This window comes from Podarcis muralis, chromosome 12, assembly GCF_964188315.1.
Source record: "Podarcis muralis chromosome 12, rPodMur119.hap1.1, whole genome shotgun sequence".
In the NCBI taxonomy this organism is placed as follows: Eukaryota; Metazoa; Chordata; class Lepidosauria; order Squamata; family Lacertidae; genus Podarcis; species Podarcis muralis.
The window spans coordinates 33,239,400-33,261,979 of NC_135666.1; the positions used below are offsets into that span (position 1 = coordinate 33,239,400).

The 22,580-nt window shown below is 42.0% G+C and overlaps 1 protein-coding gene across 3 annotated transcripts in view; it reads right to left on the reverse strand.

The window, feature by feature from the left end:
* Positions 1 to 3,342: 3,342 nt before the first annotated feature.
* The window catches only part of CRPPA (CDP-L-ribitol pyrophosphorylase A), a 56,403-nt gene continuing 37,165 nt past the window's right edge, over positions 3,343 to 22,580 (reverse strand). For 2 of the 3 annotated variants that reach the window (XM_077936985.1, XM_028749921.2), the window contains one exon: positions 3,343 to 4,997. In XM_077936985.1, coding sequence (XP_077793111.1) covers positions 4,893 to 4,997 — 105 coding nt within the window. In that variant the 3' untranslated portion in view covers positions 3,343 to 4,892. Of the gene's footprint in view, positions 4,998 to 20,826; positions 20,922 to 22,580 lie in introns of all 3 variants that reach the window. The other variant, XR_003709084.2, reaches the window with a different exon arrangement.

Below are 22,580 nucleotides of genomic sequence, written 5' to 3' on the forward strand. Positions count from 1 at the left end.
GTGAGTGATATCAGAGCAATATTGGTAAATGATTAGCTATGGCTTACAGTAGCCTTTGCCAATCTGGCGCTGTCCGGATATCTTGGACTATAGCTCCCATTAGTTGCATGTAGTGGTCATGCTCACAGCAAGAGAAGTTGGGAGGATGCCAGATTGGTACAGGCTGGTTTATTGTGGTGTGAGAAGTTGGCCAATGTGTGTACTTTAAAATTAAAGAAGCACTGTCTAAATATTATCACAAGAGGTCCAAATTCTGGTTGCAGGATGTGGGGAAAAATAGAAGAGACAATACAGTGGTACCTCGGGTTACATACGCTTCAGGTTACATACGCTTCAGGTTACAGACTCTGCTAACCCAGAAATAGTGCTTCAGGTTAAGAACTTTGCTTCAGGATGAGAACAGAAATTGTGCTCTGGCGGCGCGGCAGCAGCAGGAGGCCCCAGTAGCTAAAGTGGTGCTTCAGGTTAAGAACAGTTTCAGGTTAAGTACGGACCTCCGGAACGAATTAAGTACTTAACCCAAGGTACCACTGTATAAGGAAAACTTTTCAGAAGAACTCTAGCATTGTGAGTTTCTGATAAAATCTACTGAGATTTTATGACAAATTCTGTTTCAGGCACAAATAACTTCCCTCTAGGTTTTGGTTTTTTTAAGGGGACATCTATATTTATCATCTGAAACAAAATAATTTATCAATTTAGCAGTAACAAAATGAAATTGCAAGAGATGATGAGAACCAAGGGGAAATAGCAAAAATCAGAGCCGTGTTTTGCCTGGGGGTACTGCTCAAATACAGCATCGAGATGTGTGACTGAAAAATAGAACTTTTATACTTGAGTCTATTGTATTGCATAAATATAAAGGTCAGCGACTCATAGAATATACTATCAGCTGGATCACATCAAGGGTTTATTTCTTTTGCAAGTCTTGGCATCTCTTCTAGTTAATTCAGAGACAAAAGCAAGATGTGGGTTCAGGTAAGTGATCCTTGAAACAAACAAGAGGAAATACCTTTGAATAGCTTTCTTTCAAAGTCATACCAAAAAAAAATATTTTATTCAACAAACCATGTATTTCAAGTCAGGATAAATATCCAATAATACATTTTTAAAAAGAAGAAGCCACTGGGATTAGAACTAAGTAATTCTACTGTCAAAAAAAGAGTATGGAATAATCAGGGGGGTTACTTTAAACAGTAAACATAACCAAACACAATGGTTTGAATGACATAATAATATTCGGTTATGCCTACAGTTGCTTCTCTCTAGTGCAGCGTTGATTTGAATTGCTTATGGAAGATTTGCTTCTTATTGCCTGCTCTTTTCTGTAATCCTGTGTTTGAAGTGCATCTTGTGTCTGCTTGAACTGAGGTATACCAGAGCAAAAGGGCTTTCTCTCAGGATTTCTGGCATGATCGGGCTCCCAACATGCTTCGATCTATTTCTCTTTTAAAAGTAAGTTGTAAGAAGTGGTTTTTAAACATATATGCTGGCTTTTAAGCTCAACCACTGAGCTGAGTCTAGATCCCTTCCTACTAGTCCTCAGCACAAGATAGTATTCCTGACCATTCTGTTTCCCAATGCATAAAAACATTATACCCAAATTAAATACTTTATATAAAAAATGGAAAATGGGGCCAGCTGCTAGCATGATCCTGTATCATACTTTGCAGGACTCTAGTTAAAGAAATCCGCAACTGGAAGGCTGCCTAGATAGAAGTCCAGTTAGAATATAAATAGCCATGAGAAGGGAAAGCAAAGGCCTTGATGTTGCCCATCAAGAGTTGGCACCCAGACAGCACATGTGTCACCTGGCCAGTCTTCCCTACTATGGTGAGATGTACTGTATTTCTGTTTGAATGACTGGGCTGGGTCTAATGCTTCTATTCCACTAGCATAGCAGACTTGTGATGGAACTTCCCCCTTCGCTTCCCTGCAGCACTTTTTGCACACCCTCAAAATCTTTTCCGGAGGGCAAAATCTGGAGTAGATTTTGAGGGTGTGCAGGCAAGAGAGGAAGTCCTCTTGCAAGAGTGGAACTCTATGCCCACAATGTTGGATGCAAGCCATAGCAGTTATTTCTATATTTGTATCTATAGATATTAATTCACATATATAAAAGTTATGTACATCTATTTTTTGTGATGCCTTTTTTTGGCAGTGTGCAAGTTATTATACTACCAACTGCTGCTATTAAATCTGCAGAGCACAATCCAATCGGAAGTTAAAGTTTTTATGGGAGGACACTACTATTTGACCTGCCTGCCTGCCTTGGTATCATTAACTGTTCTTCCCTGATGTCATAGAATGTAGAGACATATTCTTTTAATGCTGTGGGGTTTGAGTGGTACAAAGAAATTTAAACCATTCTGGAGCTTTTTTGCACAAATATTCTAGACAGGAAGCAAGAAGGAGAATAGTCACAGAGCAACAACATGGAATTGAGGGTAGATGTTAAATGCTTAAGATTCAATGATGTAAATTCTATATTTGATAAAAAATGGCAGGTAAAAGGTTACTGAATCTAATAATAATAATAATAATAATAATAATAATAATAATAATAATTCATAGCATTATCCCATAGAACAGGAGCCCTGAAAGGTACCGGTAGGTCAATATTATTATCCCAGTGCTGTAGACAGGACACAGAGACAGTGGCTTGCCTAACACCTCTAGTGAATTCATGGCAGAGTTGAGTTGCAAAATCAAGGACTTTGATTCAAAGTTTCAGTCACGCATACTTTGTTTTGAAATTTCAGTCTATGCCTTAGGGAAATTAACACTACTGTGCTTCTTTGTCACCTACCCAAGCATTGAGAAAGGTTGGGAACAATTGTTCAGTGTAAATGCCTCCTTGCAGAAACTGATGAGGCTCAACAGAAGGAGCACAACTGTACATATCGAACAAAAAAATTGCAAATAAATCTTTGTAAAGTTGTCAAAGGACAAGAGAATAACAAAGATATAGAGCTTCACATCCCATGTTTGTTTGTTTTTACAACTCTCTATCAAACTGCAAGCCTGAAGGCAAGGGCTTTCTTATTGATATTTGTAAGCTCCTTTGGTAATCTTTTGTTGGTTGAATAGCAAAATAAAAATGTTTTAAGTAAAATAATAGTTTATATGGCCGAATCATGCAAGACAGCTCTTCCACCTCCATTTCTGAGTGTTCTCTTCACTATACTTCCTTGAGGGTGCTAAAAATAATCTTGCCAACAATGACATGAGCGTCTGAAATGACCACAAAAAAACGTTTCGATGATTCAATCAGCCTTACTGTAATTGATTATATTTAGCTGCATTACACAAAGCTGCACCCAGGATATGGCCCAAGGGTCATAATGTGAGCACTTTTTATTTCCTTGTCACGCTCAAAGAGGTTGTGCATGAATACCCATGTAAAGCTGTGCACTGCTTATTAACCATTAACCATTATTGTTTTAGTTCCCTTACAGATTTACTGACATACTATATGAAGAGTTGGGTTGAAGAACATAAACATAACTGGGGTTTGCTCATTCATATTTTACGTTAACAAGATACAAGGCTTCCCAGATAAGGAGCAAGAGGCACTAACCACCTACTCGAAGACAAGAGCCCTACACTTAGGTATTTTGAGATGCTCCACCTGGCAGGCTCAAATATTGTGGATACAGTGGTACCTCAGGTTAAGTACTTAATTCGTTCCGGAGGTCCGTTCTTAACCTGAAACTGTTCTTAACCTGAAGCACCACTTTAGTTAATGGGGCCTCCTGCTGCTGCCGCACCGCCGGAGCTCGATTTCTGTTCTTATCCTGAAGGAAAGTTCTTAACCTGAAGCACTATTTCTGGGTTAGCGGAGTCTGTAACCTGAAGCGTATGTAGCCTAAAGCATATGTAACCTGAGGTACCACTGTATTGTTTTCTGTAGCTATCACACATGAAGTGCAAACAATATACTAGCATCTTTAAACACAAAACATATCCTTCTCAACACATTCTGTAGATGTTTAAAGATGTGGGTCATGTCATCCACAACGTATATATTTGTTGCAGGAAACACTGGTGTAGCCACAAAGAGAGTTTCTGCTGCGCAAAGTGTGGATTTGGCCTAAGGTTAAGTGATGACAAGAGATAGAACCAGGAATCGGTCTTTCCTTGCTGGCAGAGGGAGTCTAATGTATGCCTTCAAAATACTTCTTTTCTTCATTGCAAGGGACAGCTCCACACATAAAAAGGGGAACATCTGAAGTCGAGCGAAAAGCCCACTTACGTCTTTATCTGGGATTCAAAGCACAGCAAGGTAGTGCAATGCACACACAATCCAATTAATAAATGTCAGTATGAAATGTTTTGTTCAAATAACACCTATAATTGATTTTCCCTGATTTAAACCAAAAAGTTATTTGAGAGGAGGTGAGGGAAATACTGGTTGCCTTAAACCACAGGGTTGGGTGGTGCTGTTATGCTTGGATCCTCCTTTTGGGTTTCCAACAGGCATCTGGTTGGTCCCTGTGAGAACAGAATGTTGGACTAGATGGGCTCTTCTTATGGCTTTAATTAGCCAGTGTAATAATATAGTAACACATGCTTAGCACTTCCTTGTGGAATAGCTGTATTTAAAGCGCTTCACTCTGGTTAGATCATGTCCACGCAGCTTTGAAGCAATTCACTTCTGCAGTTATATCCCTTTAGAATACAAACAACCTTATTTATTATAATCCTTAGTTCTCGCTGCCCAAAGGCACTCAAGGTAACACATAGCATAACATTCTGAACCTTATAGTAGCTATATTTCAAATAAGACCTCCCTCTTAAATATTTAACTGCCACCCAAAATATACTCTTGGTAGATCCCAACTTAAAAAGGCTGCATTGACCCCTCCTTGTAATATCTGCACATCTCCTTTTCATGCTACTAGAAGCTGTCCGACGTAGGCAGGATTTCTGTCTCTTATTAATGCCATGATAAGAGCAGCAGCTGAATCCATGGTCTCTTGAAGCTTCAAATTGTCCTGAAAGAGAGCAAAAAGATACCCATTATCAGCTGCTTTCATTTCTAGGATGGGAAATCAAAATATGAATTTAAAATATTAATGGAGAAATGGTAGGAATTAGGAAGAAAAAGTAGGAAGCAGATAGGCCCATATCTCAGTGGCACATGACATCCTTTGGCTGCAGATGGCCAGAGATTCAATTTTTGAGATCTACAACTGAAAAAGAATCTGAGGTAGCAGGGCAGAGAAATAACTTTGCACAATACAGTGGAGAGCAGGTTGCAACAAGTAAAGCACATCATTAATATTAAATTTATTTTTAAAAAATAAACTTAGCTGAATATTTCCTGTTCTCTTCATTCAGTTTGCACATTTTTGACTGACAATGGTCAGTGCAAGAGGGTCTCCTCTATTGACAGATCCTTTGAATCCTTTGAATTTACAGATTGTTAAACGTTTTTGCTGTGTTCCCAACATGTTTATGTGCAGAACCTTTAGTTTCTGAATGACTGCTTTATGGCTTGGATTCATTAAACCCAAATAAAAATAGAAACAAGAATCAGACAGTCTTTCTAATATCTAGCTGGACCTGTGAGTGAGCACTTCGTTCCAGTGATATTTTGATAGCCAAGAACCTTTCTTGGAGTTTCTACTGAATTAAACTGGCAGTGCAAACTGACTCAATAAAAGATGTCATGGTCAATCATATTTACAAGTGCTCCTGCCTTTCTTTCCATACAGCTTTCTTTCTATAGTGTTACAATCCTGCTTTTCAATATTCTCATTGAGGGAAGCCAAATATTCAACAACGGGAAACATCACAGACTTAGATACTTGAAAAGTTTAGTCATATTGTAAACCATTAAACACAGAAGGATAGGAAAAACAAAACGAGCAGCCGAGATCTTGTTCTTGTCCCACACCAATTATCTCACATTACCGACCACCCACTGCTGCCTCTATGGTTCTGGCATCCCAAATGTGTGATGCTTATGGAACATGTACAGAAAATTGTTTTACTCATCAGTAAAACCTGCAACAGCAATCCTAGTAATTGATCTTCCCTATGTATCACGTAAATTCTGTGGTAATCTACTTCCCCATCTCCAAAATGTAGACTGTATTGTTGTTGAACCGCAGGATCCATTAACCTAGTACAGTTAATGCTGTATTGAAAAATCTATCTTCCTGGTGTGTAACATTTTTTTACTGTTATTTAAACGGATGATTTACTGCATTAATATACCAACCAAAGAACAAAACATTTACAGCGCCATGTGAATGTAATTTGGAAAACAAAGCATTTTGGAATCTTGCCAGTCATACAGTCTATAAATTCATATTACAAAAGTTTGATTCCACAAAAAGATATGCACCCTCTGCTTTTAAATAAGAAATGCCTTGTAGCTCCAGATGGTTTCGGATGCACACTTACTACATCTGATTCGAGTGGTTTCCCACTATGTGTGGGCGCCCATACCACACACTGATGTCTACTTTTGCTTCAATACTAGTTGGATTATGGTAATACGCTGCCGGAAAGCAGTCTCATATTTGTTTTCTAGTAGAGTTATTGATGATCAGTAACTTGTATTCTATACATTCAGCTATGCCACCGTATGAAGCGAGACCACACATACAATACACAAAACAACATTGCCTAGACAAGTGTGCGGGCCTTGGGAACAGACTGGAGGGGAACAGGCCTTACTCTGGTCTGCCCTCAGCTGCTTTAAGGCATTCTACAATTGGGGTTCCATTGCCAAGAAAGTCCTCCTTCTTGTTGACCAGGGAAAGAAACCGGGCTTCTTTATCCAGCCCTTAGAACCTTTCCCAGGCCCATGCCGCTCCCCAGCTCTGCACCACACCCTCAAGAGCTTTTGCCTGCCTTAAGCATAGCCTACTATACAAATATATAGTACTTATTCTACAGCTAGATGTACCGTAATTATTCCATAGCTAGATGTAATTAACCAAGAAGTGGAAAGGGCAAATCCACAAATGGTCAGCTGCGTCATTCCAAGCACCTCGTCTACATCATCGAGCCACAGCAACTACAAATTGATTAATTGTTTCCAGATACAGTGGGGACAAGGTTGGCATAGATAAGAGCCATTTTATCATCAAAACGTCTACAAGCATGTCACAGAAGTCCCCCAAAGGTTTTAAAATATCACCCAATAGGCCACTAACCCTTCAAAAAAAAACTCTGCTGAACAACTTCCTGAGCAACTGTGAGCAATTCAGTGGGAGGAATCATGTTAACAGCCCAATACAACTCACAATTTCATAGTGAGACAAGGTTTTTAACAGAGGCACCAGCCACGTCAACTGGAAACTCCTAGGGTATTCATGAATTTATGGGATTTATGCTGCCCAGGAAGACTCCCTGAGTGAGTGCTTGAGGGCCCTGCTCCTTCCTGCCACTTACCATCTGGCCTGGGGCGGGGCCTGGGGCCTCATAAGGACTGCGTGCTGCTTGCGGCCTGCTGCCCAGGAAGACTCCCTGAGTGAGTGCTTGAGGGCCCTGCTCCTTCCTGCCACTTACCATCTGGCCTGGGGCGGGGCCTGGGGCCTCATAAGGACTGCGTGCGGCTTGCGGCCTGCTGCCCAGGAAGACTCCCTGAGTGAGTGCTTGAGGGCCCTGCTCCTTCCTGCCACTTACCATCTGGCCTGGGGCGGGGCCTGGGGCCTCATAAGGACTGCGTGCTGCTTGCGGCCTGCTGCCCAGGAAGACTCCCTGAGTGAGTGCTTGAGGGCCCTGCTCTTGCCACCTACCATCTGGCCTGGGGCGGGGCCTGGGGCCTCATAAGGACTGCGTGCGGCTTGCGGCCTGCTGCCCAGGAAGACTCCCTGAGTGAGTGCTTGAGGGCCCTGCTCCTTCCTGCCACTTACCATCTGGCCTGGGGCGGGGCCTGGGGCCTCATAAGGACTGCGTGCGGCTTGCGGCCTGCTGCCCAGGAAGACTCCCTGAGTGAGTGCTTGAGGGCCCTGCTCCTTCCTGCCACTTACCATCTGGCCTGGGGCGGGGCCTGGGGCCTCATAAGGACTGCGTGCTGCTTGCGGCCTGCTGCCCAGGAAGACTCCCTGAGTGAGTGCTTGAGGGCCCTGCTCCTTCCTGCCACTTACCATCTGGCCTGGGGCGGGGCCTGGGGCCTCATAAGGACTGCGTGCGGCTTGCGGCCTGCTGCCCAGGAAGACTCCCTGAGTGAGTGCTTGAGGGCCCTGCTCCTTCCTGCCACTTACCATCTGGCCTGGGGCGGGGCCTGGGGCCTCATAAGGACTGCGTGCGGCTTGCGGCCTGCTGCCCAGGAAGACTCCCTGAGTGAGTGCTTGAGGGCCCTGCTCCTTCCTGCCACTTACCATCTGGCCTGGGGCGGGGCCTAGGGCCTCATAAGGACTGCGTGCGGCTTGCGGCCTGCTGCCCAGGAAGACTCCCTGAGTGAGTGCTTGAGGGCCCTGCTCCTTCCTGCCACTTACCATCTGGCCCAGGGCGGGGCCTGACAGGCCTCACCAGGACAGTTGTTACTGCCGGAGAGGCACAGAGTGTTTTTAAAATGTGTTTTTTTGTTTGTTTTTTAATTCTTTGGATTTTTTGTATGTGCGGGGTGGGGGTGGGATGGATGTTGGTTGGGCTTGGGGAATTATTTTATTATTATTATTTTGATGTTTTTGTAATTTTTACATTTTTCGCTTGTATTGTTTTATTGGTTTTGGTTGTTTGTTTAAGGTGTTATTTTGTTTTTGTTTTTAGGGGGAGGGTTCAGGGCTGCCGGGGAGTGGGCCCCAGCCCATAAAATGGCTGGGGCATGTTCCACAGGGCGGGATGCACTGGGACAACCGATCTCAGTGATCACGGGTAGGAGGAGGAGTTACGCTAAGACCAGACCCTATCATTACAGAGGAGGCAGGTTTAGTCGTTGTCTGAGGACTATCCCTGCCTCCGGGTCTGGTCCTGACCGGATGGATACTAGAATCAGCAAGGGATACCCACATGACCTGAAGGTGCTGCTGTGCAATGCCAGGTCAATGATTCATAAGACCACTGCCATCCATGACTTGATCATGGATGGAGGATTTGACCTGGCTTGTATAACAGAGACCTGGTTGGATGAAGCAGATGGGCCTGTCCTTGCCGCTGCTTGTCCACCAGGTTTCTCTTACGCACAGCAACCCAGGTCATGTGGGCGGGGAGGGGGGGTTGCAGTGATTTTTAGGAAGTCATTAGTTTGCACCAGGCGTTCTGTTGGGAAGACCCAGTTTTCTGAGTGCATGTTCTGGAAGTTGGGCAATAGGGGCAGTACAGGATTCCTTTTGGTGTACTGACCTCCCCGCTGCACCAAGGATTCCCTGCCCGAGCTGCTTCAGGTCGTGGCGGATGTTCTCCTGGAGACACCTAGCTTGGTCGTCCTAGGGGATTTTAACATCCATGCCGACACGACCTTACAAGGGGCCGCTCGGGACTTCGTGGAAAGCATGGCCTCCATGGGGCTGTCCCTGAATAAGTCCGGCCCAACCCATAGCCGTGGACATGCCTTGGACCTGGTGTTTACCTCTATGGATGTTGGTGATCTGACACTAAGTAAAAGCGAAACGAAAGAAGTGCCATGGTCAGATCACTTCCTGGTGCAACTGGACTTCTCTGCGACCCATCCCCTCTGCAGGGAGGTGGGACCAATTCGGATGGTCCGCCCCCGCCACTTAATGGATCCAAATGGTTTCCAGAGAGTGGTAGGGGATGCTTTATCCCATGTTGATGGCCTTTCAGCTGATTCCCTGGTGGCCCGCTGGAATGTGGAGTTAACCAGGGCTATTGACTGTTTGGCTCCGAAGCGCCCTCTCCGATTGCATGGAGCCCGGACAGCCCCGTGGTTTTCCACGGATCTGAGGGCAATGAAACAATCGTTGAGACGGCTAGAGCGCCGGTGGCGCAGAACTCATTCCGAATCTGACCGGACACAGGTTAGAGCTCAACGTCGAGCCTACCAAGTGGCGATAGCGACGGCGAAGAAGAATTTCTTCACCGCCTCTATTGCATCTGCAGAAAACAGCAGCAGGAGACTTTTTCAGGTGGTTCACAATTTAGCGGAACCACCTGCAACATCGGGGCCCAGTACGGGCCACATGTTCTCCTGCAATGATTTTGCAAAGTTTTTTGCAGATAAAATCGCTCAGATTCGGGAAGAAGTAGACTCCACCGTGGGAGCAGGGCCAGGGCGGGAGAGTGCTAGAGTTCTGTCTAGTCAAGTTGAGTGGGATCAATTCCAATCTGTTACCTCCGAGGATGTGGACAGGCTGCTTGGACGAGTGAAACCAACCACCTGTCTCCTGGATCCTTGCCCATCCTGGCTTATAAAAGCTAGCCGGGAAGGACTGGGCAATGGGCTTCGTGGGGTGGTGAATGCTTCCCTCCGTGAGGGAGCCTTCCCAGACCCGCTGAAAGAGGCGGTTATTAAACCGCTTCTTAAAAAACCATCTTTAGATGCGGCCACGATGGCCAACTATCGCCCAGTCTCAAATCTTCCATTCCTGGGCAAGGTGATTGAGCGAGCGGTTGCCGAACAACTCCAGGCACGCCTGGAAGAAGCGGACCATTTGGATCCCTTCCAGTCGGGATTCAGGCCTCATCATGGGACTGAAACTGCCTTGGTCGCACTGGTTGATGATCTCCGGCGGGCTAGGGACAAAGGTGAGAGCTGTTTCCTAGTTCTGCTGGATCTCTCAGCGGCGTTTGATACCATCGACCATAGCATCCTTCTGGACCGTCTTGAGGGGCTGGGAGCTGGGGGCACTGTTATACAGTGGTTCCGCTCCTTCCTCCTGGGCCGTGTTCAGAAAGTGGTGGTGGGGGATGAGTGTTCAGACCCCTGGGCTCTCACTTGTGGGGTGCCTCAGGGTTCTGTCCTCTCCCCCATGCTTTTCAACATTTACATGCAGCCGCTGGGAGAGATCATCAGGAGGTTTGGGCTGGGTGTTCATCAGTATGCGGATGATACCCAGCTCTACCTCTCTTTTAAATCAGAACCAGTGAAGGCGGTGAAGGTCCTGTGTGAGTGTCTGGAGGCGGTTGGAGGATGGATGGCGGCTAACAGATTGAGGTTGAATCCTGACAAGACAGAAGTACTGTTTTTGGGGGACAGGAGGCGGGCAGGTGTGGAGGATTCCCTGGTCCTGAATGGGGTAACTGTGCCCCTGAAGGACCAGGTGCGCAGCCTGGGAGTCATTTTGGACTCACAGCTGTCCATGGAGGCACAGGTCAAATCCGTGTCCAGGGCAGCTGTTTACCAGCTCCATCTGGTACGTAGGCTGAGACCCTATCTGCCTGCGGACTGTCTCGCCAGAGTGGTACATGCTCTGGTTATCTCCCGCTTGGACTACTGCAATGCACTCTACGTGGGGCTACCTTTGAAGGTGACTCGGAAACTACAACTAATCCAGAATGCGGCAGCTAGACTGGTGACTGGGAGCGGCCGCCGAGACCATATAACACCGGTCTTGAAAGACTTGCATTGGCTCCCAGTACGTTTCCGAGCACAATTCAAAGTGTTGGTGCTGACCTTTAAAGCCCTAAACGGCCTCGGTCCAGTATACCTGAAGGAGCGTCTCCACCCCCATCATTCTGCCCGGACGCTGAGGTCCAGCGCCGAGGGCCTTCTGGCGGTTCCCTCATTGCGAGAAGCAAAGCTACAGGGAACCAGGCAGAGGGCCTTCTCGGTAGTGGCGCCCACCCTGTGGAACGCCCTTCCAGCAGATGTCAAAGTGATAAATAACTACCTGACATTCAAGAGACATCTTAAGGCAGCCCTGTTCAGGGAAGTTTTTAACATGTGATATTTTATTGTATTTTTGGTTTTTATGGAAGCCGCCCAGAGTGGCTGGGGAGGCCCAGCCAGATGGGCGGGGTATAAATAATAAATTATTATTATTATTATTACTAAGTCTCCCAGAATGAACAAACTTAATGGGCCCAACTCTTCTGCACAGAGGAATGTTTGCTGTCTGCCTAATTTCATGAGAAAGAGATTTACTAGTCTGGCTCTGACTATGACAATAGGGTCTCACCTTCAAACCACCTGATAGGTGAAAAATACTAGGTTCAGAATGCGCCCTGGATAATGCATAGGCCCAGTAACAACACATACCAGCCCAACTGTTGTCATGAAGCCATGGCAGCCTGAGCTGACCCTGTTGTTGGCTGTCTTGGCATGAATGTTGATCCGATTCTGACTGCAACAGGTTAAGTCAACTTTTAAAAACCATGCTATTTCACTGGCAAACAATAATGGCTGGGAGACAGAAGGCCAAGGGATCATTGCCCACTGTAACTTTTCCCCCTGGGTTCAGCTGAGTTGAACTTCCACTCCAACTGAAATGAAGAATAAGCTTATATTTATATTGGCAGCTGTGTGTAACTATATCAAAAGATGCCCAGATGTTAGTTGCCGCAAAGAACTAACAAGAACGTGAGGTAGTAATCTGTGCAGCACATTTGGCATTTCTTTTGGGTGGTCTCAGTAAAGAATTCTGAAATAAAATCCCATAACCTGTCTAACAGAATCAACAACACACCTGCTTCCAACTGAGGGGGCAGGGAGAGACTGACTGCTATAACTGTATCACGTTTGGGAGGGTGAAACCATTATTAAGATGCACGAACTTCACTTCCTTTTGCTGGTGAGGTGTGGCATCATCACAATGGTTTTCCTCCAAAAGGCCTTGGAAATCTGGATGATGTACTAAAACATACATTGTATTTTGAATACCCATCTTTCAGTACATCTGTATGAGTATAAACAGAAGATTGTCAGTTGGCGACAGAAGAAAAAGGATAGTCTGTGAACTATTTTTATGGCTGCTAGGAGTTACATTTGCGGCTTGGAAGACCCACCACACTCCGGTGTTAAGGAAAACTGGTTAGACATTTTTGTACTACTGGAAAACACCCAACCATTCACCCAGAACATGCCAGGAGGAAAGGCAAAAGAAAACAAAGGAAAATATGCAAAATTACCTTTAAGATGTAGATCACGGACAGGAAGCCTGTGACCCTCCAGACTGATTGAACTATATGAGGTATATGTTTCATATATATGCCTCATTCACTCACATCCATTTATAGCATGTCTAGTCTATTCTAAGAAAGTAAATTAACAATTTGAGGCACTAAAGGTAGACAAATCGTAACAACAACAAAAAGATGATGAATTCTAGAATACAGACAAAATATTTGTGATCAGGAAACCTCTTTACCCAAAAACACAAGAATGCAGAAACTACAATCTTCCAGATACTATTGGACTAGAACTCCTGCCATCCCCGACTACTGTTCATACTGACTGGGGCTGATGGGAGTTGGTGTCTAACAACATATGGAAGGTTGCAGGTTCTCTACCTCTGCAAAAAATATACCCTTGCCATTATTTATGCCCTTACCTTAGAGTATTGTACTTTCACTGAACTGAATGTCTTTGGACAAGATAGTGATGCAGAAAAAAACCCAGAAAGTGCAACTGCCCCATTGTTTCCTGTTTTCAAGCATCTTAACATCTCATCTAAAACAGAATGCATTCAAACAGCATCGGGAATCTGCTTATCTAGAGCAGGAGAAGAATGAAGTGTTCTACTTGTGATGAAGCAGATCAAGAAGAAAGCAACGTTTTCATTTTCTGTTTTCCTATGTCCATCATGCATACACATATTGAGAATACAACCTCCAAATTCAGCTAGAAGTATGTCCAATGCGACTCATACTCAGAAAAGACCCATAATAATTAATGGACATAACTAACTTGTCCATTAATTTCAGCAGGTCTATTCTGGATATTGCCACAAGACATCAAGTAAATTAATAAAAACCAGTATACTAATAAACAGAAAACCAATAAACTAGTGTTCTACTCATTAGGCCTTGGCTGTTAAGATTTGCCACCAACCATACTTAATCAAGAACATCCTTTTTCAATTTTGCATAAAGCTCATCTGAAAAGTGTTTCCTCTTTTGTTTTGTTTTTTAAGAATCTGCTTCTTAAGCTATCTACTTCACATTGTTGTTTCACTGAAATGTTAGTCGTGCAATTTATTTCCAATGCAGACAGCAATTATTGTGTGCAGATTGCTTTCCACCTTCACCCTGTTCTCATGGTTTTGGAGGTTTAATTAAACCAAGATTGTCAGGTTTTTCTGTTTCTGCACTATCCTCTAAATACTAGATTCTCAAATGTCTGGAATGCCATATATCCTAGTTGAATATGTTTTCAATTCCCATTTTGTTTCATGAATTGTACTGCCCAGCATTAATTCGGAGTTTGAAACAAATAATTCTAAGTACAATTATGCTATGCAAAGCCAAGACTTTCTTAGTGACAGTGCTCATCTATACTCTATAACTGAGTGTTGGTCATCATGATTGGAGGTTTTCCTACTGTTAGTTGCTTCAAATCCGTTTTGAGAAGGAGGCCACACAGTTTTGAGAAGGCGTAGCCAGGGATGTGTGCAGCTGCTCCCCCCATCAAGTAAATAAAGAAAAATACTTAACAAACTGACCTATTGCATCACAGATAACTGCCCCCCCCCAAAAAAATAAATAAATCCTGGCTATGCCCATGAAACTACAATGTTTGTTTTTTCAATTCACTAAATAATGCAGATTAAACTTCACATTTTCACTCTGTTAATCAAGTACAGCTATTTTGAATTATTTTAAAACCAAAGCCCAAAGAAATATGAATGAAACGCACAACTTGAAACTCAGTGCCGTCTAAGGTTTACATTAACACATCTGTAGCCTCAGTTGGGAACATAGTCAGTACTTTCTTTTGCTGAAAATTCAAATTAAAACCAATCATGTGCTGAAAAACACTGAATAAAAGAAAAATAGCAGTGAAAATATATCTTCTGCAACAAGGCTGAATTCCCATGCACATATCCCTGAAAGCAAGCATCACTGGGCCTACTTTTGAGTAGATAGGTATAGGATTGTGTTGAAAATGCAAGTAAAACAGCGGGAGAGGAGGAAAAGAGCCAACAAACAAGGGCAATTGGGTAGCAACTAAATTCTAAGATAATCTAGTTGTTTTTGCTTTTCCCCTCATTTCCACTTTTGTTCCTACAAAATTGTTTTGTCTCTTTCACTCAGATTTGTGTTTTTAATTGTGGCGAAGAGTTAAATAAAGATATTTAATTGCTCTGAGGAAAAAAATGTACATTTGTGTTTTCTGTTAAGAGTTCACCCTCAAAACTAGCTAGGCTTCAGCATAATCTAAAAAGAATGCTCTATGTTACTGATTAAAACAGAAAAATGACATGACAATACCCATGAGTAACTGCTTCCCCTCCAATAGTCAGACAGCAATAAAACTTGCTTTCAAGCAGACAGAAAATGCACCAACCAACAACAGTCTGTACTAGACGTATTTGCATAGTACACTACATAGCTCCACTGGTTTCAATTTACATGCCTGAACAGCATCCCCAACTTTGATTCTACTGGATAAGGATTGTTCTTGGCAATCTAAACCATGAGCCCTGGTTTAGAAGCCAAACTGTGGTTTTAGCACAGCATAATAGTAAGAATGACGAGCGTAGAGAAAAGTGACTATCAACTCCTCTCCAGGTACCTGCACATTCACATGGTTCAGGTACACTAAGGTATAAACACAAAGCTTCTGGTGTTTTATGAACCAGGCCATAGTAAAAATAGTAAACTAAAAGCAGTGAACTACTTGAAGCTCCCATTTCACCCATTGCTGTAAATGGGCTCCACACTCCCTTATAGTTGATCTCTATAAGGGAAAAACATGGGGAGGGGTTTGGGAACATAGTGTTATATAGACCTTTCCTGCTTCGCCATTGACTTCCAGCACAGTGTTTGTAGACTGATTTTTTTTTATAAGATGTTTTAATGTTATGTCTTACTATGCATGTGACCTACCTTGGAAGGTCTTAGCCTAGAACTATCTGAAGTTATGGATCCTAAATATTTCCATTATCATTATTATTTGTAATTATTCTGTGTGGGAGTGCTGGGGTATTCTTGCAAAGAAAAGAAAAGAAAAGAAAAGAAAAGAAAAGAAAAGAGCAATGTTGTATATGCACACTCCTTATTTGGCTGTTTTATTTCTTTTCTACTACATTCCATGGTTTGATAGTGAAAGAGAAAAAGACATTGTGTCAATGGTTTCTGACAAACATTAATTTAGTGCTATGGTCTTATGGAACTAAAATGATAAAGTTATCAGAGACAAATAGCCAAAATAATATTTTATGCCATTATGATAGATGCATAAAACAAGGGTTATCTACAACATGTTACAGTAAATTAAAAGCATTCAAGGGTTGTTTCACACACTATGTGTGCAGGGATATTTTAAGAATATACCTAAAAATGTAAACTATAAATGCAAATGCAGGTATCACAAGGGCATACTTCCCAAGGAGCAATGATTGTGCCCTAACATAACCAAATATTGCAGCCTAAAACTACCAAAATAATTATGTTTGGATATTTGTAGTTGTATCCACAATTGCTGAAAAGATTCTGTTACTAATCCCACTTAAAATATTGTTTAAAGAATGTCAAACATTACTGAATCAGAGTAGCTGGGTACAAAAAGAATGTCCTTGAACCCTGAATCCATTAGGTCCAGAGAGAATAGGCAACATAATCCAGGACAAAGTTTTCCATGGACCTAGGATGGGGAAGCTGTGGCTGTTGAACTCCAACTCCCATCAGCCCTAGCTAGCATGTCCATTAATCAGGAATGATGGAAACTGTAATACATTGACATCTGTGAGGCCATAGGTTCTCCATATCAGCCATAAATAGAAGCAACCCAGAAAAGCATCTGCAGGACAAATAGTGCATGGTGACTCCAAGAATGAAGTCAAAGCCCACTCTGGGGACTAAGCATTGAAACACCCATTAGAAATGTGTATTCTGTGATCAAAGCTGGAAAGCAAGAATGGTCACCGTTTAAACAGCATGAACACATTCATGTAGAAAGAAATGTGTTTTTCAGCATTGCATTGTCAGAATGCATGCGCTAGCATGTCTTGTGTCAATATAAAATGTAATAATTTTGGCAATACATTTATAATTATAATCAGGACAAAATGAAGATCTATTGCCTTTTACTGTAATTATATTAATAAAACCACTGCTGACTGATGAAGAAATATGATATTTATGCTCCAGGGATTAAAAATGAGAAATCACTGACGGTCAAAATAGTTGAGCAATCTAGTTTCTGGTGAGGTATTTCACTAGAAAGATAACGTAAGCCCTTCCTGAACTCCGGTTTCTTCTGAGCCCCCTACTTTAGACAGCCTCGTTTCACAGGCAACTGTGTAATTGACTCACTATCTTACAATTATAACATATAACAACAATGGTGACTATAAATAGAACAATTCCATTAAAAAATACAAAATGGTTGTAACTCCAAGAGCAGTTTGGTGCTAAAATCTATTTGACCTCATTGAGCTTTAACTAGCCAGTATATACAGCTGTACTCTTCTTTAAACTGTAACTGAAAACTAGTGTTAGAAAACTGTTTGCAAATTAATATTATTTATACCCTATTTTTCTGTACAAGTACACCTAAAACAGCTTATAAGAGTAGAATGGTATCTGCCACATTTTAAGAGTCATTTTAGAACATTCCACTCTTACATTAAAATAATAATTTAGGGATATCTTGGCTCCCTGGCAACTCCAGACAGGATTGGGAACATCCCATATCTGAAACCCTAGAAAGCTGTGGTCAGTTAATAGAGACAATAAATACTGAGTTAGATGGACCCCTTGATACTATGCAATTTCCTATGTTCCTATTTTAGCCATTGACTTCCCAAATTAATTTCTAAAAAGAAAAAAAATGCACTGCCGCATTCCCCCAGCCCTGTGTATTACAGTTCAGACACCTTGGATCATCTGCAATGAAGAACAAAATGTATTTTATTTCTATTGATGAGCTAGCTGCTGCTGTAAAATTTTTCATGGGGTAAAGCAAATTGAATTAGACAAACTGATACTCTCACAAGATACATATGAAGAGGTATCACATGTATGCTGCCTTGGGTACTAAGATGGAAGGAAGTCAAGATATAACTGTTATACAAAAAAAATGCCCCCCCCCCAAAAAAAAATCAGGCACTGGTTTGTGTGACTTTTTTCAATTTACTGACTTGTCAAGGGACACTGACAAGTATCATTTTTTTCCTTTATTTAGTAAGATATATACACATTGGTACAAATAAAATATGTCTGTGTGTTTGTTTTGTATTTTGCTCATTATGCAGTATGCAAATGGAACCATGCACAACTGAAAACAATTTAACAAAAAGTACAGAGAAACATGGGGGCATTCCACAAAGTAGGTCACATATTTAAAGGCCTTTTAAAAACATTCATTTCTTCGCATCACTTTATTTCATTTTAACCAATACCACATCTCTCTTTTGTAACTCTGCTCTCACTTTCCCTTCTCTTTGTGTGGCATATGCTACTCAAAGAAATATCAACACTGTAAGCTAGACCTCAGAGTACATGGAAGGACACTGTATTGGTGGCTTTATTAGGTTGTAAATGTTTTCCAGCGTTACCTCCTATAATAATCTAAAGCAGAGGTGGATATCCTGTGGCCCTCCAGATGTTGCTGGACTACAACTCCCATTATACCTTACCATGGCCATGCTGGCTGGGGCTGATGGGTGTTTATGAGTTTATTGGTGTCTGGAGAGCCAATGGTTAGGCCCCACCCCAGTCAGAAACTGTGTTTTGTTCTTAATTCTGTTCTTGCCTGCCTGCAAACAGACATAGACAGCCTAGATACAGTTGCCTACATAAGGTTCAATAAACCGAGTTGTGTGGCCCATATCTTGTGCTATATTGGATACAGTTGTGTTTTTCTGAACTTTTGTCATGATCCATCTTGCTGTCCATGAGTTGTTAGCAGCATGAGTAACATTTTAAATTTTACAACGTTGTGTAATATCACATTACCTTTGCTCAGCAGGGAAGTCAAAGAAACACAATCTAATTCAATGGATTCAACCTCATATACCTCATATGTGTTTATTTGGTACACACATCATTCTAGTACACACATCATCCACCCATCATCCAATAAGCTTTATTACTTTTAATAGTAACAACCACCCTTTACCTGGTGGAAATAGCTTCAGGTTCAAGAAGAAACAATTTCAGTGGGACCAGAAGCACATCTATGAGTTAGTTCGCAGATCAGGCCTACATGATTGTCTTGGGGAAAGAAAGTTAGACTGCATATCTTTTTGGAAATGATATGCAAAGTAAATAAATATAATTTAGAGAACTAGAATTAATTGAATGTAACCAAAATTTGCATAAGGAACTGCTGATGTATCAGGAAAATTGCTCACTTCTTATCTTTGTTGAATTTAGTTAATTATAATTATACTACACCATCTTTTTTACTAAATCTACATGTACATCATTATGAAACACCCGCAGCCAGCATATTATTGCCTATCTATTGTAGAAAGCAATAATTATAGCATTTAGCTCCATTCGCCTTGATGTTCTGATACAAGTTACCACTGATTTAACCATTACATTCCAAGTACAAGACGTATTTGAAAGGCCAATTATATTATAATTATTATTTGTTCATATAGCAATTGAATGCAATTTTTAAAAATGTTTTGGCACTTTTATAATTAGTGACATTATTTACACAGCAAACACTTGCTACACTCAAAACAAAGAGCAGTGTAGTTTTTTTACCTTTGGTTATAAAATACATTTCACCGTATGTGATTAATGAAGGAGTGGGTTTAGAATAGCATTTTGGCTTAAACCACAAAAGATGTTTGCTTGAGTGATAGAAGGCTTCTTACATCAATGCAAATTACTGAGAGATCACTAAAGGGAATCAGGGCATGTGTGGAAATGAACCAGAGAAGGTAAAATAATATAGATGGCAGCAGAAATAATTTTAAACTGATTATAAAGAACTTTTGAAGTCTGTATGTGGGATTGTTAAAAAAAATTCTTTCATTAGGAGTTATTCCCCCCCCCCCCCCATGGTATGCTGCTGCTGTTGGCATCCATCTGTATAGGGCCTTATATGTTAGCACCAAAAGCTTGAACTTGGCCCAGTAACAGATGGGCAGCCAGTGCAAAGTCTTGCAAACAAGGGGGTATATGCTGGTGTTGCAGCATGCAGTTTGTCCCTTGGGAATAAGACCCACAGGAATCACCAGGACATACTTCAGAGTTGGGATCTGGCTGCAAGCCCATCTGTAAAACTGATGTAACTGATCTATTCTGAAAAGGAATCAAACTGAGAAGTCACGGCAGAAGTGCTGTCCATTAAAGAGATAATGGAGGGGTATTTAAGTAGCTGAACATATTTGATACCAAGCTATCCACAAAACTCAGTAGCATGGATGGAATATTTTAAATGATTCAGCACCTTAAAAACAAAACAAAACCTGAAATCCAAATATAAGAGATTACAGGCTAATTTCTCACAACAGTTGAGAAGCATGGTGTCTGTAAATTTAATCTTATATCCCAAGTTCTAAAAATGCTAGAAATCCCTTTTTTTTAAAAAAAATCTGACGATTTTGGCTCATTCTGGGAGCACTAAAGAAAACCTTTGCTGGTGCGTGGTGCCTCCAGGGTTGGTAACCCTGCAGTAGCAGAAGATAAATTTAGTCACTCGTCTTTATCACAGCCTTTCAAACCCAGTGAGCTCTGATTTATGACCCTGGCTTGTTCATTAACTAGAGTTCCCTCAGTTCAGACATAACAAGGAATTCCATTTAGTTTAAAACCAGTAGCAAATGTATCCGAACTTCTCACCTGGCACATGCCAGAGAAGGCAAGCACTCATCATGGTTCCTGCACTTACATCAGAACTGGCTCAGTGTACCTCCAGAGGTCTCACCATTGCAGACCTGTTTAGAAGCATGGAAGTTATCCCCTCACTAGCAATCCATTTCTTAGATATGAATCATAACAATCAACACTGAAACATCCATCAGAATCTATATTTTATAAAAACAATGCAAGAAGCACAAAATACATGAAGTCAATTTTGGAATGAGTAATTCAGATGCCCTGTCTTTGACAACTTGTCTCTGATCATGAATCAGTTGACACAGTGTGTACTTTTCACTTGTTTTGGCAAACATGCTGGTTTCCATTAGCAGCATACTCATGTAGTGTTTTCTTTATACACTGCTATGTTTAAAACAGCAAGTCTGTAATAGCTTTCAAAGAGGCCTGATGTATTTGTGGTGAGGTTTTTGTTTTGTTTCATTTCAAGAGCTGGTTATAAGATTCCTGGTCTGTGGCTGGCCTTTTATGTTTGGAATAAAGAACCTTTATTAGCATCTCCTATCAATAAAAAAATCCACAATAATGTGGGTATTGTGGTAGTGCAAACACAGGATATTAACAATTTCCATGGTCTTTTTGAAATATCACTTTGTTTCCGAAAGGCATTATTCCTGCATACAGGTGGAAATTCAAAATGCAATTATCGTGCTGCTGGAAAAATTTAATATTTCCTCAACGAGTGGTTTTATTGCAAGTGCTACATGGTGAGGATTGTACCTGTGATATCACAAACAAAAAGGGCTAGAACCCAGCCTTACCCATGCCATTTATATTTTATAGATTTCTAGGGTTCTGTAACGGACCTAAAGAGGCCGTATCTCTGATTGCAGTATTTAAGTGTGAAACAATCCTAATTGCCTGAAAATATGTTCAATAACTTGGTCCAGATCCTGTTCTAAAGCATAACATTTTTTCACTTTTATGAAGTTGCTTGATTACACATAGTTATTCATCACTCAGCAATTGCAGTATCAATTGATGGTTGGCATTTGCAAAACAGTCTTCAAAGATAAAACTCCAGAGGGAGAGCTTTTATATCATCTCATCACCCTAATTTTCAAAGGAAGCAATTCACATACTGAGTTGCAAGTCATTAAGTGATGAGAAATCAACTACATGCATGTGTGAATCGAGAGTCCAAAGAAACTAAACGCACATCGCCTAGGTTTTGTGTTCTAACTCCATGGACAGTAATTTAATTACACCAAAAAATGAGGGGCGGTAAGATAACAGAATGATTGAATATGGAACACTACTTCCAAATTGAGTGGCTAGAGCAGAGGTTTTCAACCTTTTTGAGTCCACATCTCCCTTGACCAACTGCACTCTTTCTGCAGCTCCCCAGTGGGGAAATGCACTCCGAACCAGTTATGTCACCTCTTGCCTGCAGAGCTGACGGCCCCTCACCCCTTTTTGAACACCCTCCCTTGGAGTGTTCCCTCAGCCTCCTCTCTTCTCCCCTCTCCTTGGCAGTCCTCCAGGCAGACGCCACCACTGCCCCTGGTCTCTGAGCCTCTGCCCCTGCCCCTAAGAGAGGTGCCTCCTCACACTGCCGCGCAGGGGCAAAGGTTGCCTTCAGCCTTAGAAGCCGGAGGCCAGCACCTTATTCACCTTGGCAGGCAGCAGTGACAGCAGAGGGTGGCACTGGGCCTGCATGGTGGAAAGGCTCCCCTTCGACACCGGGCACTCAGTTCCCATCAAACACAAGAAAGGCC